Below are 18806 nucleotides of genomic sequence, written 5' to 3'. Positions count from 1 at the left end.
GCACCATCAGCGTACCCGCTGCCGAATTGCTGCCGAAGCCGTGGGACCGAAGGACCTCTCGCAGGCATGCTGTCTCACAGCAACCAGCAGGCCTCTCCCCGCAGCTTGCCGCCCAAGGCACACCCTTGGTGTGCTGGTGCCTGGAGCCACCCCTGTCTTGAGGTTTCACCCAGCTCTCAGTGATTTCAGCTGAGCTCTCAGTGGGGGAACCTCACTGCTAGTGCAGACTGGGCTGTCTCTTCCACGGAAACACTGTCCCACAGCAGGTCTAAGCACATAGACCTGATTATCAGTGACTTCAGCTGTAGTGGTCACTTAACAAAACAAAAGACTATCTATGGAGCCTAATCAGCTCTGTCTTTAAACAGTGGAGGGGGCAGGTCAAATAGTATTTTGACTCAGGCAGACCATCAAGCAAAACACCTGTCACCACCCTCTCTCTTGATACCCTCAATCAGCACAGGCTAAGTACAGTTCCACTGCCCTTTACTCATCCCCCCACCCCCCCTTGCATTCAAGTGATTTGTAACACAGCTCCAGCCAAAATCTATCACTTGGGCAACACAGCTCTGTTTGCTGGATACCTAGGTAGATTGTATTTATATTCATGCCTAATCTGGTCCTGAAGCCTTTCTCCCCCACAGCTCATCACTAGCTGTCAGGGAGAGCTCATTTAGACTTTGCTTACAAAATCATAATTTGAAATTATTAGGTTGGCCAACATCACCAAAATAAATGTACTGACATTGTCATAAAAAACAACAGCTGTATAAGGAAGCTAGTCTATGTTCATACTTTTCAAATCTATTATACTTTTTCAGATACACATTTTATGATACACTTTATATGCTTTTAAAGTTTGAATTAATGTTTCAATTTCAATTCAAATTTCCAATCATTAAATTCACAACACTGCATGTAACTAGTTCACAAAACTGGAGGGGGGAGGGGTTGGGGAAATTCGGGGGGGTGTAGGGAAATCCCTGGGATGAGCTCTCCCTACTCTCCCAAGACCTGGCCTGGGGCAGCATTGCTGAAGGAGCAGCCAGCCCAGCTACTGTACAGCTCTGGCACCCTGCAGTACAGCCCCCTCCCTGTGATGTGGCCAATGCAGTCGCAGCCTGTGCAGGTCAGGTGCTTGGCTTGTGGTGCTGCACTATATGCTGGGACCGGCTGTTACTGATTCACACAGTCTGTGCTGTGCTGCGCCCTTTGCAGAGCATTCTGGGGGTGACCCCTGTAATGCATCAGATCCCAGGGGTCACATTGTCTCAGCAGGGCAAGCCACACAGCCTCAGCACCTCTGAGTCTGGGCCTCTGGGCTCCAGCCTCCCCTGCTGCTCACAGTGAGGTCGTGTTTGGGGACGTTTTCCCTGTCGTATTGCTGCATCACCTAGAATATGGTGTTGGGGACCCTTAGGTTAGCATGAGACAGGTGAGCATGGGACAGTTTGTCTTGGTGGGAGCCAGGGCTGTGCCACATCCTGATTTCGAGCTCCATCCTCGTGTTCTCCCCATTCGAAGTCTCTGCTCCCAGAAGCACCCTGCAGCCATCTGTTTCTTTGCCCTCCCTTGGTCTCCAGCCAGGCTGCATGCCCATGCCCAAGTCTGCCTCGGCTTAACTGTGAACAGCCCAGGCCTTGGGCCTCTGTTGTCTCTTTGGGATCTTCCACCACAGGGGCAGTTGTGACGAAATGGGAATTTTTTGTAATATTTTTGAGTCCTGCCTGCCTCAGTTTCCCCTATATTTTGCATGGCTACCCAGTGGGGGGGGAAAAGGATTATTTGCTCTCAGGGCAGACTGAGAGACATGAGGAGGAGGGCTGTGTGTGTGTGTCCTCGCTGTCTGAGCGGACTGAAGTGGTCATTAGAAAGGACTGGCTGAGGCCAACCCATATCAATGGAAAACCCTGGTCACTAGCAAATTGACAACCGGCAACCAGTGCCCCACCACCTCTCAGCAGGTATCTGAGTAGAGTCCCTGGCTCGAGACCAAAGGTGGTGGGAGCTGGGAGGAAAAGAGTGCTCTTCTGGAAGAGGCCGGGAGCTCTCACTGCTTGGCCTAAGGAAGGGAGTCAGAGACAGCTGGCAGGGCATTGCTCTGAGCTGACGGGATCTGCCTGTGCTTTAACACTTATGGTGACCTGAGCACTTCCCATGCTGGGTTCCAGCTGCCTAATAAACCCACCTGTGTGAGTGTCTCTGGCGCATTGGTCCCTGCAGAGTGGACTCTACCAGGAATCTCTCAGTTGGATTAGCTGAGCAGAGCTCACGGGGTGAAGCTGGAGTGCTGATGCCGCTGCAGCAGTTCAGCCTCAGGAGGCGGTGAGGCTACATGGCCTGCAGAGGTGACACGTGGGCGGGGAAGTGTGCCATACGGCCTTGTGGGCTGCAGCACGGCCTCAGTCACTCACTGTGCCTTCTTCAGTGCAATGCAGGCTAACTTCCCAGCTCAGAGACAGCTCTTTGCCTGCCCCTCCCCAACCTGCCTTGGCCAGTCCTGTCTGGCCTTTGGCCGCAGGATCCCAGCCCCTAACGCTCTATTCCTGGCTCCGGGATGGACTCTGTGAGGTTGGACAAGGCAGCTAGGCCCAGGTCTGAGGGCTGCAGGTGCAGCCCCTGCACACACATGTGCCCACACAGCTGCAGGAGGTTAAATGCCAAGGCTTCCCCCTCTCTCTGATGTGGGATCCCCACTTCACTCCCAGCGGGGTGCTGCGGCTTGTGAAGCGCTTAGAGCCCCTCAGAGCTACACTGCTGGCGCAGGGCAAGCTGCTTGAGGGAGACACACCCTGGGAGCCAGACTCGGAGACCATCCCCGCTGCCCTGAGCCCTCCTGGATTTCTGCCAGGCAGAGGCGACGCCTTTCTGTTGCTCGGGCCGGGGCACAAATTAAAGGTTCTGATGTGAACCCTGGTAGAAATGGGGGGGCACATGACTGCACATGCCCCTCCCCCAATCTCCCCTGGGGGGCTCCACATTGAAGGGGTTCCTCCAAGAGAGTGGTCCAAAGCTGGGGGCCTAGCACTGATCCTGTGGCTCCCTGACAGTAGGATCGGTTCAGTTCATGTGAATGATGCTGGTCTCCAGGCAGGTGGCTTATTGAGTCAGACACTTTGTGCCTTCCCTTTCCCTCTCACTGCATGGCAGGACAAAGCCCACAGGGAAACTGAGGCACACACAGCTCATAAAAATATTGACTGAATTTCCACCTCCACACAAGTGCTCCACAGGGTGAGGGCTACTCTCGCCTGCCCCGTTCAGTTCCCCGGAGCGTGGCTGGTGCTGCCTTGGACCCACCCGCAGCCTGTCTGGAAGCCTGGTCTGGAACATGCCTCTTCCCATAGGTGCTGGGTGTCATGATTGGCGTTGGTGTTTCCATGTTGCTCATCGCCACCTTGATCCTGGTGCTGGTCCGCAGGCTGCGCCACAAGCGTAAGTGCCCATCCCTGCAGGGAGCAAATCTGACCCCTTTCGCAGCCATGGCTCTGGCATGCTGCTGCCCATCAGGCCATCTTGGGCTTAGTGTCTGCATGCCTGTATAGGCAGTGAGACCATAATAGCTAGAGCAGGGGGCTGGCAACCCATCTGTACCCTCAAGACCTCTGCACCACTCCCTGGACTGGGAGGTGGGTTGCAATGGGGAGTGCAAGCAGGGAGTCAGACTGGTGGGGAAGGGGGCAGGCTCCAACCCTTGCTGGGGTGGGGCCCCGGGTTCCCTGCACTGGTAACCTTTCATGTCTCTCTCTCTCTCTCTCTCAGAGGTTCAGACTCAGGAGACGCCCAAGTATCGATTCCGCAAGCGGGACAAAGTGCTGTTCTACGGGCGCAAGATCATGCGCAAGGTGCGAGGCTGGGGCAGAGCACGATGCGCTGGCCCAGGCTGGGGAGTCAGTGGGTGCTGGCAGTGAAATTGTTGATGGCTCTGCCAGCTCCAGTGTAGTGCTCTAATCTCTGTCCCCTCCCCGCCCAGAAGCCTGGCTGTGGCCAGTGGCGTAGCCAGGTTTTCAGCGTAGGGGGAGCAAAAAACAGAAAAAGGTGCCCCCCCTTGGCTCCCCCTCTGGCCACGCCCCCAGACCAGACACCACCTCCCCCGCCCCCCTCCTGCGCTGCCGCCTGTCCCCAGCTCTTGTCCCAGCGCTCAGCTGTGCCTGCACCGGCTGGCAGGTGCAGCTTCCCGGCCGGCAGGCGTGGCTTCCACGCCGGCCTGCCAACCCGTGGCTCCTCCAGCTGTGTGGTGGGCAGCGCCGGCCGGCCTGAGGGAAAGCAGCTGCTTCCGCTGAATCCCACCAGCTACGCTACTGGCTGTGGCCAGCTGTGGCCCGTCTCTGGGGGTAGTTCAATATCACAGTTAGAAACTGGTGTTGGACAGGGTGGTGGCTCCCATGGCACCGCCCCCAACCTATGCTCCTCTCCTCACGCTGCAGCTGAGGAGTAAGAGCTCTGGCAGGTGAATCATTGCAGGTGGGCCTGGTCTCTGGCATCCCTGTCACAGAGACACAGAGTCTGGCCTATGCCAAGGGACTGGCTACAGGAGGGAGAGTGACCCCTTCAGTGGGATGGGTCCCAAGGGTCACAGGATAGGCGCAAAACTTGGTCTTTGGGCACAAGCCCTGCCTGTCTCTCTGCAGCAAATCTGGCTGAGCCAGACTCTTGGGGGAGGCCTGTGCTGTGCCCTTTGGGGCACCATGCTCAGTGAAGAGCATCAGTGACACCAAGTAGCCTGTTCAAGCCAAGGGGACAGTTTATTACTCAGCTGGCACACAGGCTCCGAGAGATCCTAGCTTGGCACAGAGAAGAAAAAGTGAAGACTGGGTTCAGGCTGACCAGCGCCCGGCCTCCCTCAAGCCAAGCTGTTCCTTTGTCTGCCGCAGGTCAGCCCTGTGTCTCTGGGGACAAGTCTGCACTGCAATGAAAAACCCACAGCTGCGAGGCTGGGCCTGGGCCAATTGACTTGGGCTCACAGGGCTAAAAATCACAGTTTAGGCATTTGGGCCCAGGCTGGAGCCTGGGCTCTGAAACCCCACGAGAGGGGAGGGCCCCAGAGCACAGACTCCAGCCCGAAACGTCTGCACTGCAATTTTTAGCCCTGCAGCTTGAGTCAGCTGACCTGGGTCAGCTTGGGTTGGGCCATAGGTCTTTTACTGCAGTGTAGACATAGGCTCTCCCCCCAGCCACCTGGTTTTGTTCTCCGGACCCAACCACGCTGTGCTCATCTGCCTCTGAACCAGGTGTCTGTCTCCGGGCACTGAGGGTCTGCTGCTCAGATATGTTGATTCCAGCCCAGAAAGTCCTAGCAACTCTGTCTCAGATCCCTGGCCAGCTCTCCCATGGCCTAGGGAGAGAATGAATTCTTTCCCCCTGGGGGTAGTTGTTCCAGGGTGCTAGGTGCAGAATAATGCAGACAGCTCACAAACACCTTACAGAGCTTTGTCACACTAAACAACAGCAGTGGGGTTAGCAGATAGGGCAGGGTGTGTGGCTGTCTGCCCCGGCAGCCAGGAGCCTGCTGGGGCAGGCTCTCAGGAACCCAGCATGCGAGGCCCCCAGGAACCTGCCCTGAGGGGACAGTCTGGCTGGTGAGAGGGACCCATCCAGGCCCATGCTCCAAGGGTGGGGAGCGTGTTTCTAAAGCACTAACATCCCCAGCCTCTGCCAGCCCCACTTCTCCCTGCTCCCCCCACTCACTTGGCCCTGCCTGGGGGCAAAGGAGAGGCAGCGCTGGCCCAGAGGCGGGGGGGGGGTGTTCATGGGTCAGTTTGGGATGCAGAGGTGGGTCTCCTGGTGCTGGTTGTCTCTGCAGGAAGCAGTGAGGGTGAGCTGGGGCAGAGCTAGGGGCGGGGAGTGAACTCCCGCTGGGAGCAGTGGCAGGAGATGGGCTCTTGTCGGGGACATGCTGCAGCCCAGCTGGGTCATGTTGCCAGGAACTGGGGCACAGCAGCAGATAGCTCTGCCAGAGCCTGGGCCTGGGAGGGTCCTGTGGGGTCACTAATCCCAGAGATGTGAGCAGGACCCTGTCACCTGCACTGGGAATCCTGTCCAGCAGGTCCCCACTGTGGTGCTTGCTGAGCAGGTCGGGGCAAGGCAGCAGGGAGCTGGGTTTTCCAAAGGCCTCTGGCCCAGGCCTATCATCTGACTGCCTGTGAGGATTCAGGGGGGCAAGGAACCAGGCACCAGGAGCTGGGAGGGCTGGCCCTGGAGGTGGGGTGACCTGCAGAAGAAGGCCAGTTCCATGAGGACTCCCCATTGTGGGCACAGAGCCAGGCACATGATGCCAGGGGCCGTGGTGTCCTGGCAGGGCTCCCTGCTTTGTCTCCTGCCTGGCTCGCTGGCAGCACATGGCTGGCTGAGCACCAAATCTTGTCACCCAGTTGGCTGGCTCCAGCGGGTGCTGTCTGCGGGAGTGGCTGGTGGCTTACCTGGGCTGTCTCTGCAGGTGTCCCAATCCACCTCCTCCCTTGTGGATACAACCATCTCCAGCACCTCCCGGCCCCGCATGAAGAAGAAACTCAAGATGTTGAACATTGCCAAAAAGTAAGTGGGTTCGCTCACCCTCCGTGGTGTGAGACAACTGGGGCTGGCCCAGCCCTGCCATGAGGGGTAGTGGAGGCACCCATGTTCCCAGCCCTGCTGTGGGAGTGGGTAGTACACCTCCCCCCCCCCCCCAAGCCATTAGCACTGACTGACCTCTCCTTGCTCTGCAAAGCAGCTGCACCCCAGCCTGGACATCAGCCTGGAGAACCCACCCCAAGAGCAGTTGACTGGCACCAGACCAGCCTGCGACATGGTGCTGCTCAGCTCCCTGTGCGAGGCCCTTGGGCCTCAGGCCCCTGGCATGAGTGAGGGCCATGGCTCAGGAACAAGTCTTGTCTCCTTGATGCATGATGCAGATTCTTTCCTGCCCTGGGTGTGTGGGGGGGAATCTGCCCCTGCAGGCAACTCTCTGGTTGGCCTTGTCTATCCCCTCCCCTGTCTGTCCCTGTGCCCAGGATCCTGCGCATCAAGAAGGAGCTGCCCATCCTGCAGCTGAAGGAGCCGCCGCCCTCAGTGCTGGAAGCGGATCTGACTGAGTTTGACGTGGCTAACTCCCACTTGCCATCCGAGGTGCTGTACATGCTGAAGAACGTCCGGTGAGTGCCCCCATGCACCGGGGCCCAGAGCCCAGGCCTCCCTGCAAGCAAGCTTGAGCTAGGGCGGGCACCTCTGAGGTACGAAATCCAGGAGAGCTGGGATGATCCTGAGCCCATGACCTGGCCAGCTGGCTGTGTGTAATGGAGCACTCTGTCCGACTGATTTCCCAGCATGGTCCTGGGGAAACCTGAACAGTGGCCTGGACACAGTGTGAGCCTGTCAGATCATCTAGTCCAGTGGGTCTCAACCTTTCTTCATTTGCAGATCCCTCTGGGAATTTTGAACGGAGGTGCGGACTCCTTGGGAAATCTGTCTGTATATACAGCTGAATTCTGTTCAGTCTGTTTTTAACCTGTCCTTTGTGGACCCCTTAGGCATAGTCTGCGGACCCCAGGGGTCTGCAGACCACAGGTTGAGAACCACTGGTCTAAGCTGTGCAGGCTCCAGCCCAGTCGGACCGTAGGTGGGAGAGCTACCAAGAATGCTCTGGTGCAGCAGGAATGGTGGCCCTGGTTCTCCAGTAGGGAGCACTCTTCCCTCTTGGCTGATACAGAGCTAGTGCTCCCCAGGGCAGGGGAGCTGGAGGTAGCCTCTGTCTGGTGAGAGCAAATGCTGGGTGCTGGTCCTTGTGGGCTCGTGTTGGGACCCAGCACAACGTTAGTCCTGGCTGAGTCCCAGCAGTGTTGCTGTGGGGCTAGTGCGTCAGGCAGACTCTTCCCCAGAAGTGGCTGTGTTTGGGGTCAGGGAGAGATCTCTGTTCCTAGGGGTGACAGCTTGTGGGCACTGGGATCCTGGAGCAGGGTAGTGCCTCTGGGGCAGCTCCCACTCCCCCATGCATTGAGATGGGGGTTGGGGGGATGACGGACAGAGCCCGCCTAGCCTGCTGGGCTCTGGGCAGGTGCTCTGGCCCATGTGATGCTTGGGCAGGGCCCCAAGGGTCCCTCATGACACGAGCCCCAAGTCCCTGCCATGAGTTGCTGAAGGCTTTGCTCCCCTGCTGCTCACTGTGACCCGCCTTCCTTGCAGGGTGCTGGGCCATTTTGAGAAGCCGCTGTTCCTGGAGCTCTGTAAGCACATGATCTTCCAGCAGTTCCAACAGGGCGAGTACGTCTTCCGGCCTGGCCAGCCCGACACCAGCATCTACGTGGTGCAGGATGGCAAGCTGGAGCTCTTCCTGACCCAGCAGGTGAGGGGGGCCTGTCCCATCCCACTTTGCCATGTCCATCTGCTGGAGGCACCAGTCTGCCCAGCAGCCACCAGCGACCCCTCCTGCCCCAAGCCACCTGGGGAGGCTGGTTGTGGCCCCAGTGTTCTGCACCCCTTGGCTGGGTGGTCCCCTGCACCTGGGGACACCTTGGGGCAGAGGGGCATATGGGACACAATGGCTGAGGCCAGCTGCCAAGCAGCCCTGCCCTGGGGCTGCCTCCCTTCCAGGGAGGGGCTCATCGAGCAGGCCTCCACAGAGCCTGGTGCCAAGCGAGTTCTGGTGGCAGGGACGGCGAGGGTGGGTGATTGGGGGGGCCCCCTAAGGAGGGTGTTGCTGTGTTGCAGGACGGGAAGGAGACCCTGGTGAAGGAGGTGTTCCCTGGGGACAGCGTGCACAGCCTGCTCAGCATTCTTGACGTCATCACGGTACCAGCCCTGTCCCTCCACCTCCTGTCCCTCCACGGTACCAGCTGGCCCCGTCCCACCCATCCCACTCCCCCGCCCCTCTGGTGCTGGAGTGAATAGTCCAGCTCATTGAGTGATTGGCAGCCATGGGCTCCCCCCAGTTCTGCTCATGCCCCTCAATCTCAATCCACAACCCCCTGCTCTCCTAACCCTGGGTCCCTAACAAAAAGCTAAATCTGGGTAGGCCCTGTGGGATGTGTGTGCTAAGCCCACCTGACCTCCCGTCCCTGGCAGCAGCCTGGGTCCCAGGTGGTGATACGCCACCATCACCCTCCCCTGTGCTTACCACCTTCCCCCACACAAAGTCTAGAGGAGATTAACCTTTCCTCCACTGGCCCTGGGTCTCGGCCTTGGCTGGCTGCTGGGCTCAGATGAACGTGGCTGTAGGCTGCTCTCTGGACCTTTTGACCTGAAGCCGTGGGGTAGTCCCCCAGATCCCTGGCTGTCCTTGGCAGTGCCCCCCACTGGTAGGCTGCTCTACCCAAAGGAGGAGGCGGGGGCACCCCAGCCTTGGTGCAGGGATCCATGGGCACCTGGTTCTCACACAGGGGCACCAGCGGCCATACCGGACCGTGTCTGCACGGGCAGGTGAGGATTCCACAGTGCTGCGGCTGCCAGTCGAGGCCTTCTCTGCCGTCTTTGAGAAGTACCCCGAGAGCCTGGTGCGGGTGGTGCAGGTGAGTGCGGCCTCAACCCCCGTCCCACATGCTGATGCCCTCCCCTCCCCCACATCATGCCCCCCATGCTCAGACTCTCCCCTTCCCTTCCAGATCATCATGGTGCGTCTGCAGCGGGTCACCTTCCTGGCCCTGCACAACTACCTGGGGCTGACCAATGAACTCTTCAGCCACGTGAGTGATGGGCCCGGCCCTGGAGCTCCTCCCATGGGAGTGGTGGGTCCTACTCCCTGCACCAGAACCTTCGTCCTTCCCATCCCCGGTTCCTCCTGCCCATGGCAGTTTGGGCCAAACTTGGGCCAGCGTCCAAACCCTTGTCCCACTAGCAGGGCTGGAGGCCGGCACCTGGCTGGGGAGGGGACAGAAAGAGCTAGAACCCCCCCCCCCCCCCCCCGAGCAAAGTCCCTGTGTCTGCAACGGGGGGATCCCGGTGCAGCAGGGATGGAGCAGGGCTTGGCAGAGTGCCCCCTGCGGGCAGCAAGTCACAGCGAGAGGCCTTAACACCCGGCCTGGTGGCTCTGGAGAGGTGGAGAATCCTGCGCCCAAGCAGCCCCTCCCCCGGCACAGCCCTGCTCTGCCCTCAGACTTGGCTGCTGGAGCAGCGTTCCCTGCCTTGCTGGGTGGAGCACCTGGCTCAGGGTGGAGCCAAGGCCTCTGGGAACAGCCGGGTCCGTCTTCTGATGCCAGAGGAACCAGCCCAGCGTTCAGATGGGTCACTGGGCCGTCGCTGTGACCCCCTGCGCCCCAGCTGCCAGGGAGTCAGCAGCCCGAGAGCCAGCTTTGCGGGGCCGTTGTGTGGCGGCAGCACTTAGTGCCCTGGGCTCTGCGCTCTCCTTGTCTACAGTGGCACATCTGGCCCCTCCCACATTATGTGGCTCGGTGGACACGGATCTCCCCCACACAAGCCATGTGGCTGCTGGCATGGAGCATGTTCCCTCCTGGGCCATTAGCCAAGTGAGGGGAGCCAAGCCGTCCCTGTGCCCGTCCCCATCCCTGTCCTGCCCACTCTCCCTCAGCTCTACTCTGGGGTGGGGGCAGGACTCGCTGAGGGAGGTGTTGCCCCCTGCATGATGGGGGAGGTCCGACAAGATGCTCTGAATGGCCCCTACTGGTCTTGAGTGGTGGGTGTGGCTGGTCCCCAGGCTGGCACTGCCTAGCCTTGCCTGGTGCTGATGCCAGCTGTGTCTGTGGCAGGAGATGCAGCCGCTGAGGCTCTTCCCCCAGCCCAGCCATGCCTCGCGCACCAGCCCTGTCAGACACAGCAAGCGTGTCATCAGCATCTCCTCCATTGACGACCATAAGGAGAGCTCTGGGAGGCAGCCAGATGCCAGCGCCAAGGACCTGGGTAAGGATTGCTCTGGCTCAGGAAGGGGAACGCAGCAGCTGTGCTCCCGCTCCAAGCAACTGAGCTGGGCATGGACTGGACAGGAGTGGAAAAAGTCATGGGTGCCGAAGGGCTCAGTACGGGGTGCTGTGCTGCAGGGAGCGGGGTGGAGGCTTGGTAGGGGGCACACTGTGCTGCCTGTCCCTGGCACTCCCCTTGCATGGAACTGGTCCACACCGTCCATATGCTACGGCTATGGAGTGGCTCTTGGCACCAGTCCTGCCCCTGGAGGGGCCTGGCTGCAGGGTCTGACCCAGGCCAGCAGAGGCTCTGGACTCCTTGTGCTCGCTGTGCCAGTGTAACAGGATGTGTGTCACCCTCACAGCTGATCAGCTCAAGCTGGGGTCCCTGGAGCCCTCTTCAGTGCCACTGCTGAGCCGCTGCATCTCCATGCCAGTTGATATCTCAGGTGAGTGGAACTCCCCCAGGATGGGGCCAGGTGTGGGATGGGACCCATGGGATCCTGGGGCAGCAGGCAATGGTGGGGAAACTCCTGGCGCACGCCCTGCCCTGCTGCAGGGTGGGGTTGCTGCCTGGCCAATAGGGATGGTGGTTGCTGCCCCAATTGAGCTGGGAGGAGTTAGACTGCAGGAAGCAGGCTTGGGGCACTCGGGGTTTGGAACCAACTGGGGAGAGCCCAGAGGCCACAGGTGCCAAGGGACCAGGGGCAGGCGGAGGGTATGAGACGTGCCTCCAGGACGTGGGCATCCTAGGGAATGGTAGTGAAGAAAGGTCGAGGGGGAAGTGCTGGGCTAAGCTGGGCCCTTGTTGACAAAGGCGCTGAGCAGCCTGGCCTGGACAGAGACCTCTGCATTGCTGGCTGTGTTGGGCACCCGGTGGGGAGGGGGCGGCAGCCTGGCTCTGCAGTGAGCGCTGCCCCCGGCTTCTCTCCTGCTCAGGCCTCCAGAAGGGTCCCCGCTCAGATTTCGACATGGCCTATGAGCGTGGCAGGATCTCTGTGTCGCTGCAGGAGGAGAGCACCGGCACCATGGCCTCCTTCTCCCGGGTAGGTCCCCCCCCCACACCTCTCTGACTGGGCCAGCGCTGGATGCCCTCCAACCAGCTGCAGAGCTGGGGCTGCTCTCTCCCAAGGCACAAGGTGCCCAGTGGGGTCTAGTGTGGGGCAGAGGCTCCTCAGAAAGGGGTGTGAAGGCGCACTGCCCGCTGGGGGGTGGGGCCGGCCTGTGCTCTGTCACACTCCCTTGTCCGGGACAGCGCAGAGCTGGCCGTCAGGCAGCAGGTTGGCAATTCTGTGGCTACCAGAAACAGCCTGGGTGTGCCCGCATAGAAGCATGGGGGTTTGGCAGCTGGGCACAGAGTAGGAGGGGCGGGATGGGGGCTGAAGCAGGGTTGGCAGGTGGCAAAAGCCCAGGCAGAACTGAGTCACTGCAAGGGATGGGGAGGTGCCCTCTGGGGTCTGGGCAGTGGCCGGGGGCAGAGCCAGAGGCTGTGGCAGTGTCCACTCCCGTCTCTGCAGTCTGTCTCCCAGGAGCCCAAGGAGCGCAGGTCAGTGATGGTGGAGGAGCAGCCCCCCGGTACTTATCACTACAACTACTGCGAGGACGACTCGGCAGGTGGCGCCTGCCCCTTTGGGCCTTACCAGGGCCGCCAGACCAGCGCCATCTTTGAGGCTGCCAAGCGGGAGCTGGTGAAGCTCATGAAGATCGAGGTGAAGGGGCAGTGAGGGGCACAGCCATGGGGGGCAGGGCAGGGTGGACTCCCAGGATGTGGTCAGGGCAGGGCGGTTCCCTGGGGTCTGCCTGGGAGATGAGGGGACAGGGCTGGGTGGTTCCCCTGGGCAGGGTGATTCCCCGGGCTATGCCTGGGGGGTTGGGCGGGGAAGGGCCGGGTGAGTCCCCGGGCTGTGCGTGGGGGATGGGGGGGTAGGAGGGGTCGGGTGAGTCCCCGGGCTTTGCCTGGGGGATGGGGGGGGAAGGGCCGGGTGAGCTCCGGTGCAGAAGAGCTGGGCTGGGGTGTCTGTCCCTGGGCTGTGCCTGCGAGCTCCAGCTGCCCTTAGGGAGTCTGGGGTTATTCTGGCTCTGGAGGCCATGCCTGAGGGACTCCTCATGCCGTACGTTCTCCCTCCTCCAGAGCCACAGGTCAGCCAGGCTGTGGCCAGTCCTGCTCTGGGCTGCACAGCCGCTGCCTCCCAGCTTGGCCCTGGGCGGTTCCAGTGCACAGGCTCCGCGGAAGAGCTGGGCTGGGGTGTCTGGCTCCTGGATTCTCGGCCCTTGGGGGAGGGGGTGGCTCAGGGTGGGATGGACACTGGGCTCCCAGGTGAGGAGGGCTGAGCTGCCCTGTCTGTGCTGGGAGGGTCTGGCCAATCCGCCAGGCCAGCACAGGGGCAGGAAGGGCTGGAGGGGAGGCCCCAGCATGGAGACCAGCTCTGTGCAGTCCCAGTTGGTGCAGCAGGGCTCAGCACTGCTAGGGCCCTGCCTGCAAGCTACTCCGCCCCCATTGCTGGGTGCTCTGCCTGGTCCCTCACTGCTGCTCTCCCCACAGGACCCCTCCCTTCTCAACAACCGGGTGCTGCTGCACCACGCCAAGGCCGGGACAGTCATCGCCCGCCAGGGGGACCAGGTAGGTGCCAGGGGGGTGCCAGTGCCCAGCAGTCATGGGGCGACACTGGTAGCAGGTGCTCTGAGCTGGTGCTGCCACTGTCTCTCTGGGGCCTGGTCCCCACTGGCCTGCGGCAGCCCCAGTGTGGAGTGGGCAGGACGTGCTGCCTGCTGGGGTGGGGGCACCTCACTCACTCTGCACCGGTGCTGATGGTTGCGTGAGGAGCAGGGCAGTGGGGCTGCCAAGCTGCCTGGAGTGGCTCACGAAGGTGTGTGCCAACCTCAGGGCAGACTGTACAAACCAGGGCACAAACCCCAAACTGGTGACGTGCTCTGTAAAGATTTCACCACGTAACACACATGAACTCCTAAAGCACCGTAACAGCCTTACCATGGAGTCAGACAGTGCCCTGGGGCACCTGGGTCTAGCTTGCCACCCAGGCAAGCCGGCCTTTGTGACAGATGGGCCCTTACACCAAGAACCACAGCAGTGTTCAGGTTACTCCCTGACCCAACAGACTAGTCACTTACCCCCAGTCAATTGTGCAGTAACTCCTCACTTAACACTGTAGTTATGTTCCTGAAAAATGCAACTTTAAGTAAAACAGTGTTAAACTAATCCAATTTTCCCATCAGATTTAATGTAAATGTGGGGGGTTAGGTTCCAAGGAAATGTTTTGGGGGCAGACAAAAGGCTTTATGTACTGTACTGTACAGTACTGTACTGTGGTGGGGAGGCACCCCTGGCTTACTCCTGGGGCTCAGGCTGGGGGTGCAGGGTCTGGGAGGGAGTTAGGGGTGCGGGAGGGCGCTGGGGTGGGGGTGCGGGGTCTGGGAGGGAGTTAGGGGTGTGCTCGGGTGCTCGGCATGGGGTGTGGGGTCTGGGAGGGAGTTAGGGGTGTGCTCGGGTGCGGGAGTCGGTGGGGTGCGGGGTCTGGGAGGGAGTTGGGGTGCGGGAGTCGGTGGGGTGCGGGGTCTGGGAGGGAGTTGGGGAGTCAAGGTGGGGTGCGGGGTCGGGGAGGGAGTTAGGGGTACGGGAGGGCGCTCGGGGGGGGGTGCGGGGTCTGGGCGGTAGTTGGGTTGCGGGAGTCATGGTGGGGTGCGGGGTCTGGGAGGGAGTTGGGGTGCGGGAGTCAAGGTGGGGTGCGGGTCTGGGAGGGAGTTAGGGTGGGGAGGCGCTCGGTGTGGGGTGCGGGGTCTGGGAGGGAGTTAGGGGTGCGGGAGGGCGCTCGGGGTGGGGTGCGGGGTCTGGGAGGGAGTTAGGGGTGCGGGAGGGCGCTCGGGGTGGGGTGCGGGGTCTGGGAGGGAGTTAGGGGTGCGGGAGGGCGCTCGGGGTGGGGTGCGGGGTCTGGGAGGGAGTTAGGGTGCGGGAAGGCGCTCGGGGTGGGGGCGTGGGAGGAGGCTTAGGGCTGGGGCAGGCAGGAGGTGCAGAGCACTTACCTGAGAGAGCTCCTGTTTGGTGCAGGGAGTGTGCAGGTGGCTCTGTGCAGTGTGGCTGGAGGACTCAGGAGGAGCAGGGGCAGCCGCGCAGCCAGTGGCCGGAGAGAAGCAGGGCTTTTCCCTTCAAAGCGCCGCTTCTCTCCAGCCGGCTTTGAAGCCCTCTTCGCAGCTCCTAACAAATAGATCCAAGGGCTGCTGCCCCCAAGTGCCCTGCCCCAAGCACCCCACCCCTTCCCTCTGCGCCTTGTTAGCCCATTGCAGCGCCCTCGCCAGGGGCCAGATGAGACTTCTTCCGTGTGCGCCCCTCCCCGCCCCAGGGCTGCATGGCTGTTGGGCAGGTGGGACGGCAGGCCCCCACCCCGCACCGAGCCAGGTGCATATCCAGGGTGCTGGGAGTCAGGACTAGGGAATATGGGGAGGCGTTGGTTGCCATGGAGCTGGGGGGTATTCATGCTGGGCTGTGGCTCTGCTGAGGTTAGTGGGGTGCTCCAGAGAGTTCAGGTTCAGCCGGAGCTGTAGGCTGTCCCCCAGGTCTCCTGGCAGCCTGTCTGTGGGTGCGCATCTTGGGGGCAGGCCTGCCCCTCACCCTGGTGCTGGGGCTGACGTTCCTCTCTATCCTCTGCCCCACTCCCCCTCCAACAGGACGTCAGCCTTCACTTTGTGCTGTGGGGCTGCCTGCACGTCTACCAGCGCATGATCGACAAGGCGGAGGATGTGTGCCTCTTCCTGACACAGCCCGGCGAGATGGTGGGCCAGCTGGCTGTGCTGACCGGGGAGCCCCTCATCTTCACCATCAAGGCCAACCGTGACTGCACCTTCCTCAAGATCTCCAAGTCGGACTTCTACGAGTTGGTGTCCCCCTTCCTCTTATCCTGTGGGCAGGCTCTGCCCACCTCCCACCCCACTTCCATCTCGACTGGTGGCCCTGCCCTGGGCCAGTGCCCTCTAGGGGGGAAAGGCACTGTATCCCATTCCAATCCCCTGCCCTGGGGCTGGATGGGAGCTGCCACTCCCTAGAGGGGAAAGGCCCCATACCCCAGTCCTCCAATCGTGCACTTGTTGCATGGGCCTGAATTCTCCTGCCCTGGGCTGTGATCTGTCCTGGTGCCATGTTTTCTTGGCTGGCTCTGTTCCAGAGGAGGTGGGGTGACTCAGGGATGGGGCGGCTGCAGTCAGCAGCACACTGGCAGCAACAGGGCGCTGACGGCTGCCTGCTCTCTCCCCAGGATCATGCGGGAACAGCCCAGTGTGGTGCTGAGTGTCGCCCATACTGTGGCCGCACGCATGTCTCCATTTGTGCGCCAGATGGACTTTGCTATCGACTGGATGGCAGTGGAGGCTGGACGGGCCTTGTACAGGTGAGTGAGGCCTGTGCTGTGGGGCTGCTGGGAGACCCTGGCTGGGGAACCCCAGCTTCTCCGCCTAGCCCAGGGTACAGCTGGGACCAACTCTCCCTGTTGTGTTTAACCCCTTCCGTGCCAGGGTAATGGGCACCCCTGTTACTCTCAGCCTTGTCCATGCCCTTCCTGCAGCATAAATGACTCAGGCATCCCAGAGCTCTGGGCGGGTGTTGTCCAGGTCAGCAGCCATGCTGTTTCCAGAGGGGCCAGGTGAGAACTGCCCAGGTGCCTCTGACCCCTCCATGGGACTCAGGTTTTCACCTGGACTGACCTGACTTCAACCCCTTCCTGGTTGGATTGAGAGCAGCCCAGGTGCTCTGGGGATGGAGGCGTCCCAGCCCAGGGCAGGTGCCAGCTGGGGCTGTCAGACTCGCCGCTCATTGCATGTTCTCTCCCAGCCCAGGTGCTAGAGGGCGCTCTCCCTGGGGCAGACACTGGCTCAGCTGGCCGACTCACCACTCTCCTAGCCCAGATGGTAGGGGGCGCTCTCCCTGGGGCAGACACTGGCTCAGCTGGCCGACTCACCACTCTCCTAGCCCAGATGGTAGGGGGTGCTCTCCCTGGGGCAGACATCGGCTTAGCTGGCTGACTCACCGCTCGCTGCATGTGCTCTCCAGGCAGGGCGACAAGTCGGACTGCACCTACATTGTGCTGAATGGGCGCCTGCGCTCTGTCATCCAGAAAGGCAATGGCAAGAAGGAGCTGGTTGGGGAGTACGGTCGTGGTGACCTCATTGGAGTGGTGAGCTTCCTCCCAGGGCACTGCTTGGGTGGGGGTGTCCCTACCTGACCAGACCCTATCACTGCTCTGTGCTCTCCCACCAAGGGGATGGGGCCAAGCTCTGCAGACAGCGCTGGGGTGGTAGGTGGGCCCCACTAGCAGGGTGGGGTCGATAGGTGGGGCCCTCTTAGGCTTGTTGTGGTGATGAGCAGCTGAAAGTCGCGGGTGCTCAGGCCAGGCTGCTCCAAGGGTGCAGCCAGGGGGTACAGTGTCCATTCCCTGCTTCCAGACCCTCCTGGTTTGGGTGCTGGGCAGATCATCACCCTCTGCTGCTAGTAAGTGGCACTCCACCTCCAGCCAGCAACTGTCCCTTATGCTCTCACACTGCTGGCTGCTCCTGGGACATGGCTTGGCCTAGTATTGGAGACTGGCAGAGGAGTCTCCTGGTTGGACTGAGGAGGGTGGGGCTGGGCATCAAGACTCCTGAGTTCTCTTCCCAGCTCGGGAAGGGCTAGTGCAGGGGTGGCCAAACTGAGTCTGAGAAGGAGCCAGAATTTACCAATGTGCATTGCCAAAGAGCCACAGGAATATGTCAGCAGCCCTGCATCAGTCCCCCACCCCCGCTCCCAGTGCCTCCCGCCCATCAGCAGCCCCACCCATCAGTGCCTCTCCTCCCTCCCCCCACCTCCCAATTAGCTGTTTCATGGCATGCAGGAGGCTCGGAGGGGGGCGGGGAGGGAGGAGCAAGGGCATGGCAGGCTCAGGAGAGGGGGTGGGAAGGGGTGGAGTGGGGGCAGGGCCTGTGGCAGAGCCAGGGGTTGAGCAGTGAGCACCCCCTGGCACATTGGAATGTAGCTCCAGCCCCAGAGTTGGTGCCTATACAAGGAGCCGCATATTAACTTCTGAAGAGTCGCATGTGGCTCCAGAGCCACAGTTTGGCCACCCCTGTGCTAGTGGGTTAGAACAGAGAGCCAGGACGCCTGGGTTCTGTACCTCTCCAGGTACCTCTCCCTGTGATGCCAGGCAGCCTTGGGCTGGGAGGGCAAAGGACTCCCCTCCCCAGTCTCTAATGTGGCCTGTGTGCTCTTATCTAGGTGGAAGCCCTGACCCGACAGCCCCGAGCCACCACCGTCCATGCCGTGAGAGACACAGAGCTGGCCAAACTGCCCGAGGGCACCCTGAACAACATTAAGCGCAGATACCCCCAGGTACCAGGGCAGGGTGGGTGCCATCCCTCCCTGCAGGAAACAGCCCGTCCCAGTGCCTCAGCTGGCCATGCTGTGGGTGATGCTCTTGAAGCAAGGGCAGGCTGGGGTGGGGGCAAGTTGTGGTGAAGCAAGAGCTCTGTCCTCTTGGGGAGAAAACTGTTCAAGAGCTAGGCCTGAGAACCACACCACCACCAGGAGGAGGCAGGTCTACATGACTGGGGACTCCCCTGCTAAGAAGAACAGACAGTCCTGTCACCAGAGCTGATCTGGAGCACAGAGGGGTGTCCTGTCTGCCAGGAGCTAGGATTCGGGATGTGGACCTGAGGTTGAAAATGATCCTAATGGGGAGCAGGAAAGAATCCACTGATTGTCCCTCATGTGGGAACAAATGACACTAGATTCTCCCATCAAGGGAGACTGTGCCAGGCTGGGGAAGATGCTTAAGGAAATGGAGGCTCTGGGGATCTTCAGTGGGATTCTGCCTTCCCTAGAGGAGGAGAGTGAAGGCAAGACAAGATTAAGATGATCAATAGATGACTCAGGCAGTGGTGCTATAAGGAGGGCTTTGGGATGTTTGACTGCTGGGAGGCATTCACAAACAGAGGACTGTTCTCATG

The 18806-nt window shown here is 60.9% G+C and overlaps 1 protein-coding gene across 13 annotated transcripts in view; it reads left to right on the top strand.

The window, feature by feature from the left end:
- Positions 1-18806, top strand: part of PNPLA6 (patatin like phospholipase domain containing 6) — a 67561-nt gene that overhangs the window by 18846 nt on the left and 29909 nt on the right. For 11 of the 13 annotated variants that reach the window (XR_005591176.1, XM_039513930.1, XM_039513928.1 and 8 more), the window contains exons 4-20: positions 3348-3435; positions 3763-3845; positions 6437-6534; positions 6990-7130; positions 8158-8317; positions 8683-8763; positions 9351-9479; positions 9573-9653; positions 10674-10824; positions 11189-11272; positions 11763-11869; positions 12341-12532; positions 13366-13443; positions 15504-15709; positions 16088-16219; positions 16879-17002; positions 18076-18189. Coding sequence is in view for 12 of the 13 variants with exons in the window: in XM_039513930.1 (XP_039369864.1) it covers positions 3348-3435; positions 3763-3845; positions 6437-6534; positions 6990-7130; positions 8158-8317; positions 8683-8763; positions 9351-9479; positions 9573-9653; positions 10674-10824; positions 11189-11272; positions 11763-11869; positions 12341-12532; positions 13366-13443; positions 15504-15709; positions 16088-16219; positions 16879-17002; positions 18076-18189 (2049 nt within the window). In the remaining variant the exon portion in view is untranslated. The remainder of the gene's footprint in view (positions 1-3347; positions 3436-3762; positions 3846-6436; positions 6535-6989; positions 7131-8157; positions 8318-8682; positions 8764-9350; positions 9480-9572; positions 9654-10673; positions 10825-11188; positions 11273-11762; positions 11870-12340; positions 12533-13365; positions 13444-15503; positions 15710-16087; positions 16220-16878; positions 17003-18075; positions 18190-18806) is intronic. The other 2 variants (XM_039513926.1, XM_039513931.1) reach the window with 2 other exon arrangements.

The sequence above is a fragment of the Mauremys reevesii genome, linkage group 25 (genome assembly GCF_016161935.1).
Source record: "Mauremys reevesii isolate NIE-2019 linkage group 25, ASM1616193v1, whole genome shotgun sequence".
NCBI lineage: Eukaryota > Metazoa > Chordata > Testudines > Geoemydidae > Mauremys > Mauremys reevesii.
This window is presented reverse-complemented; position numbering and strand designations above follow the sequence as displayed.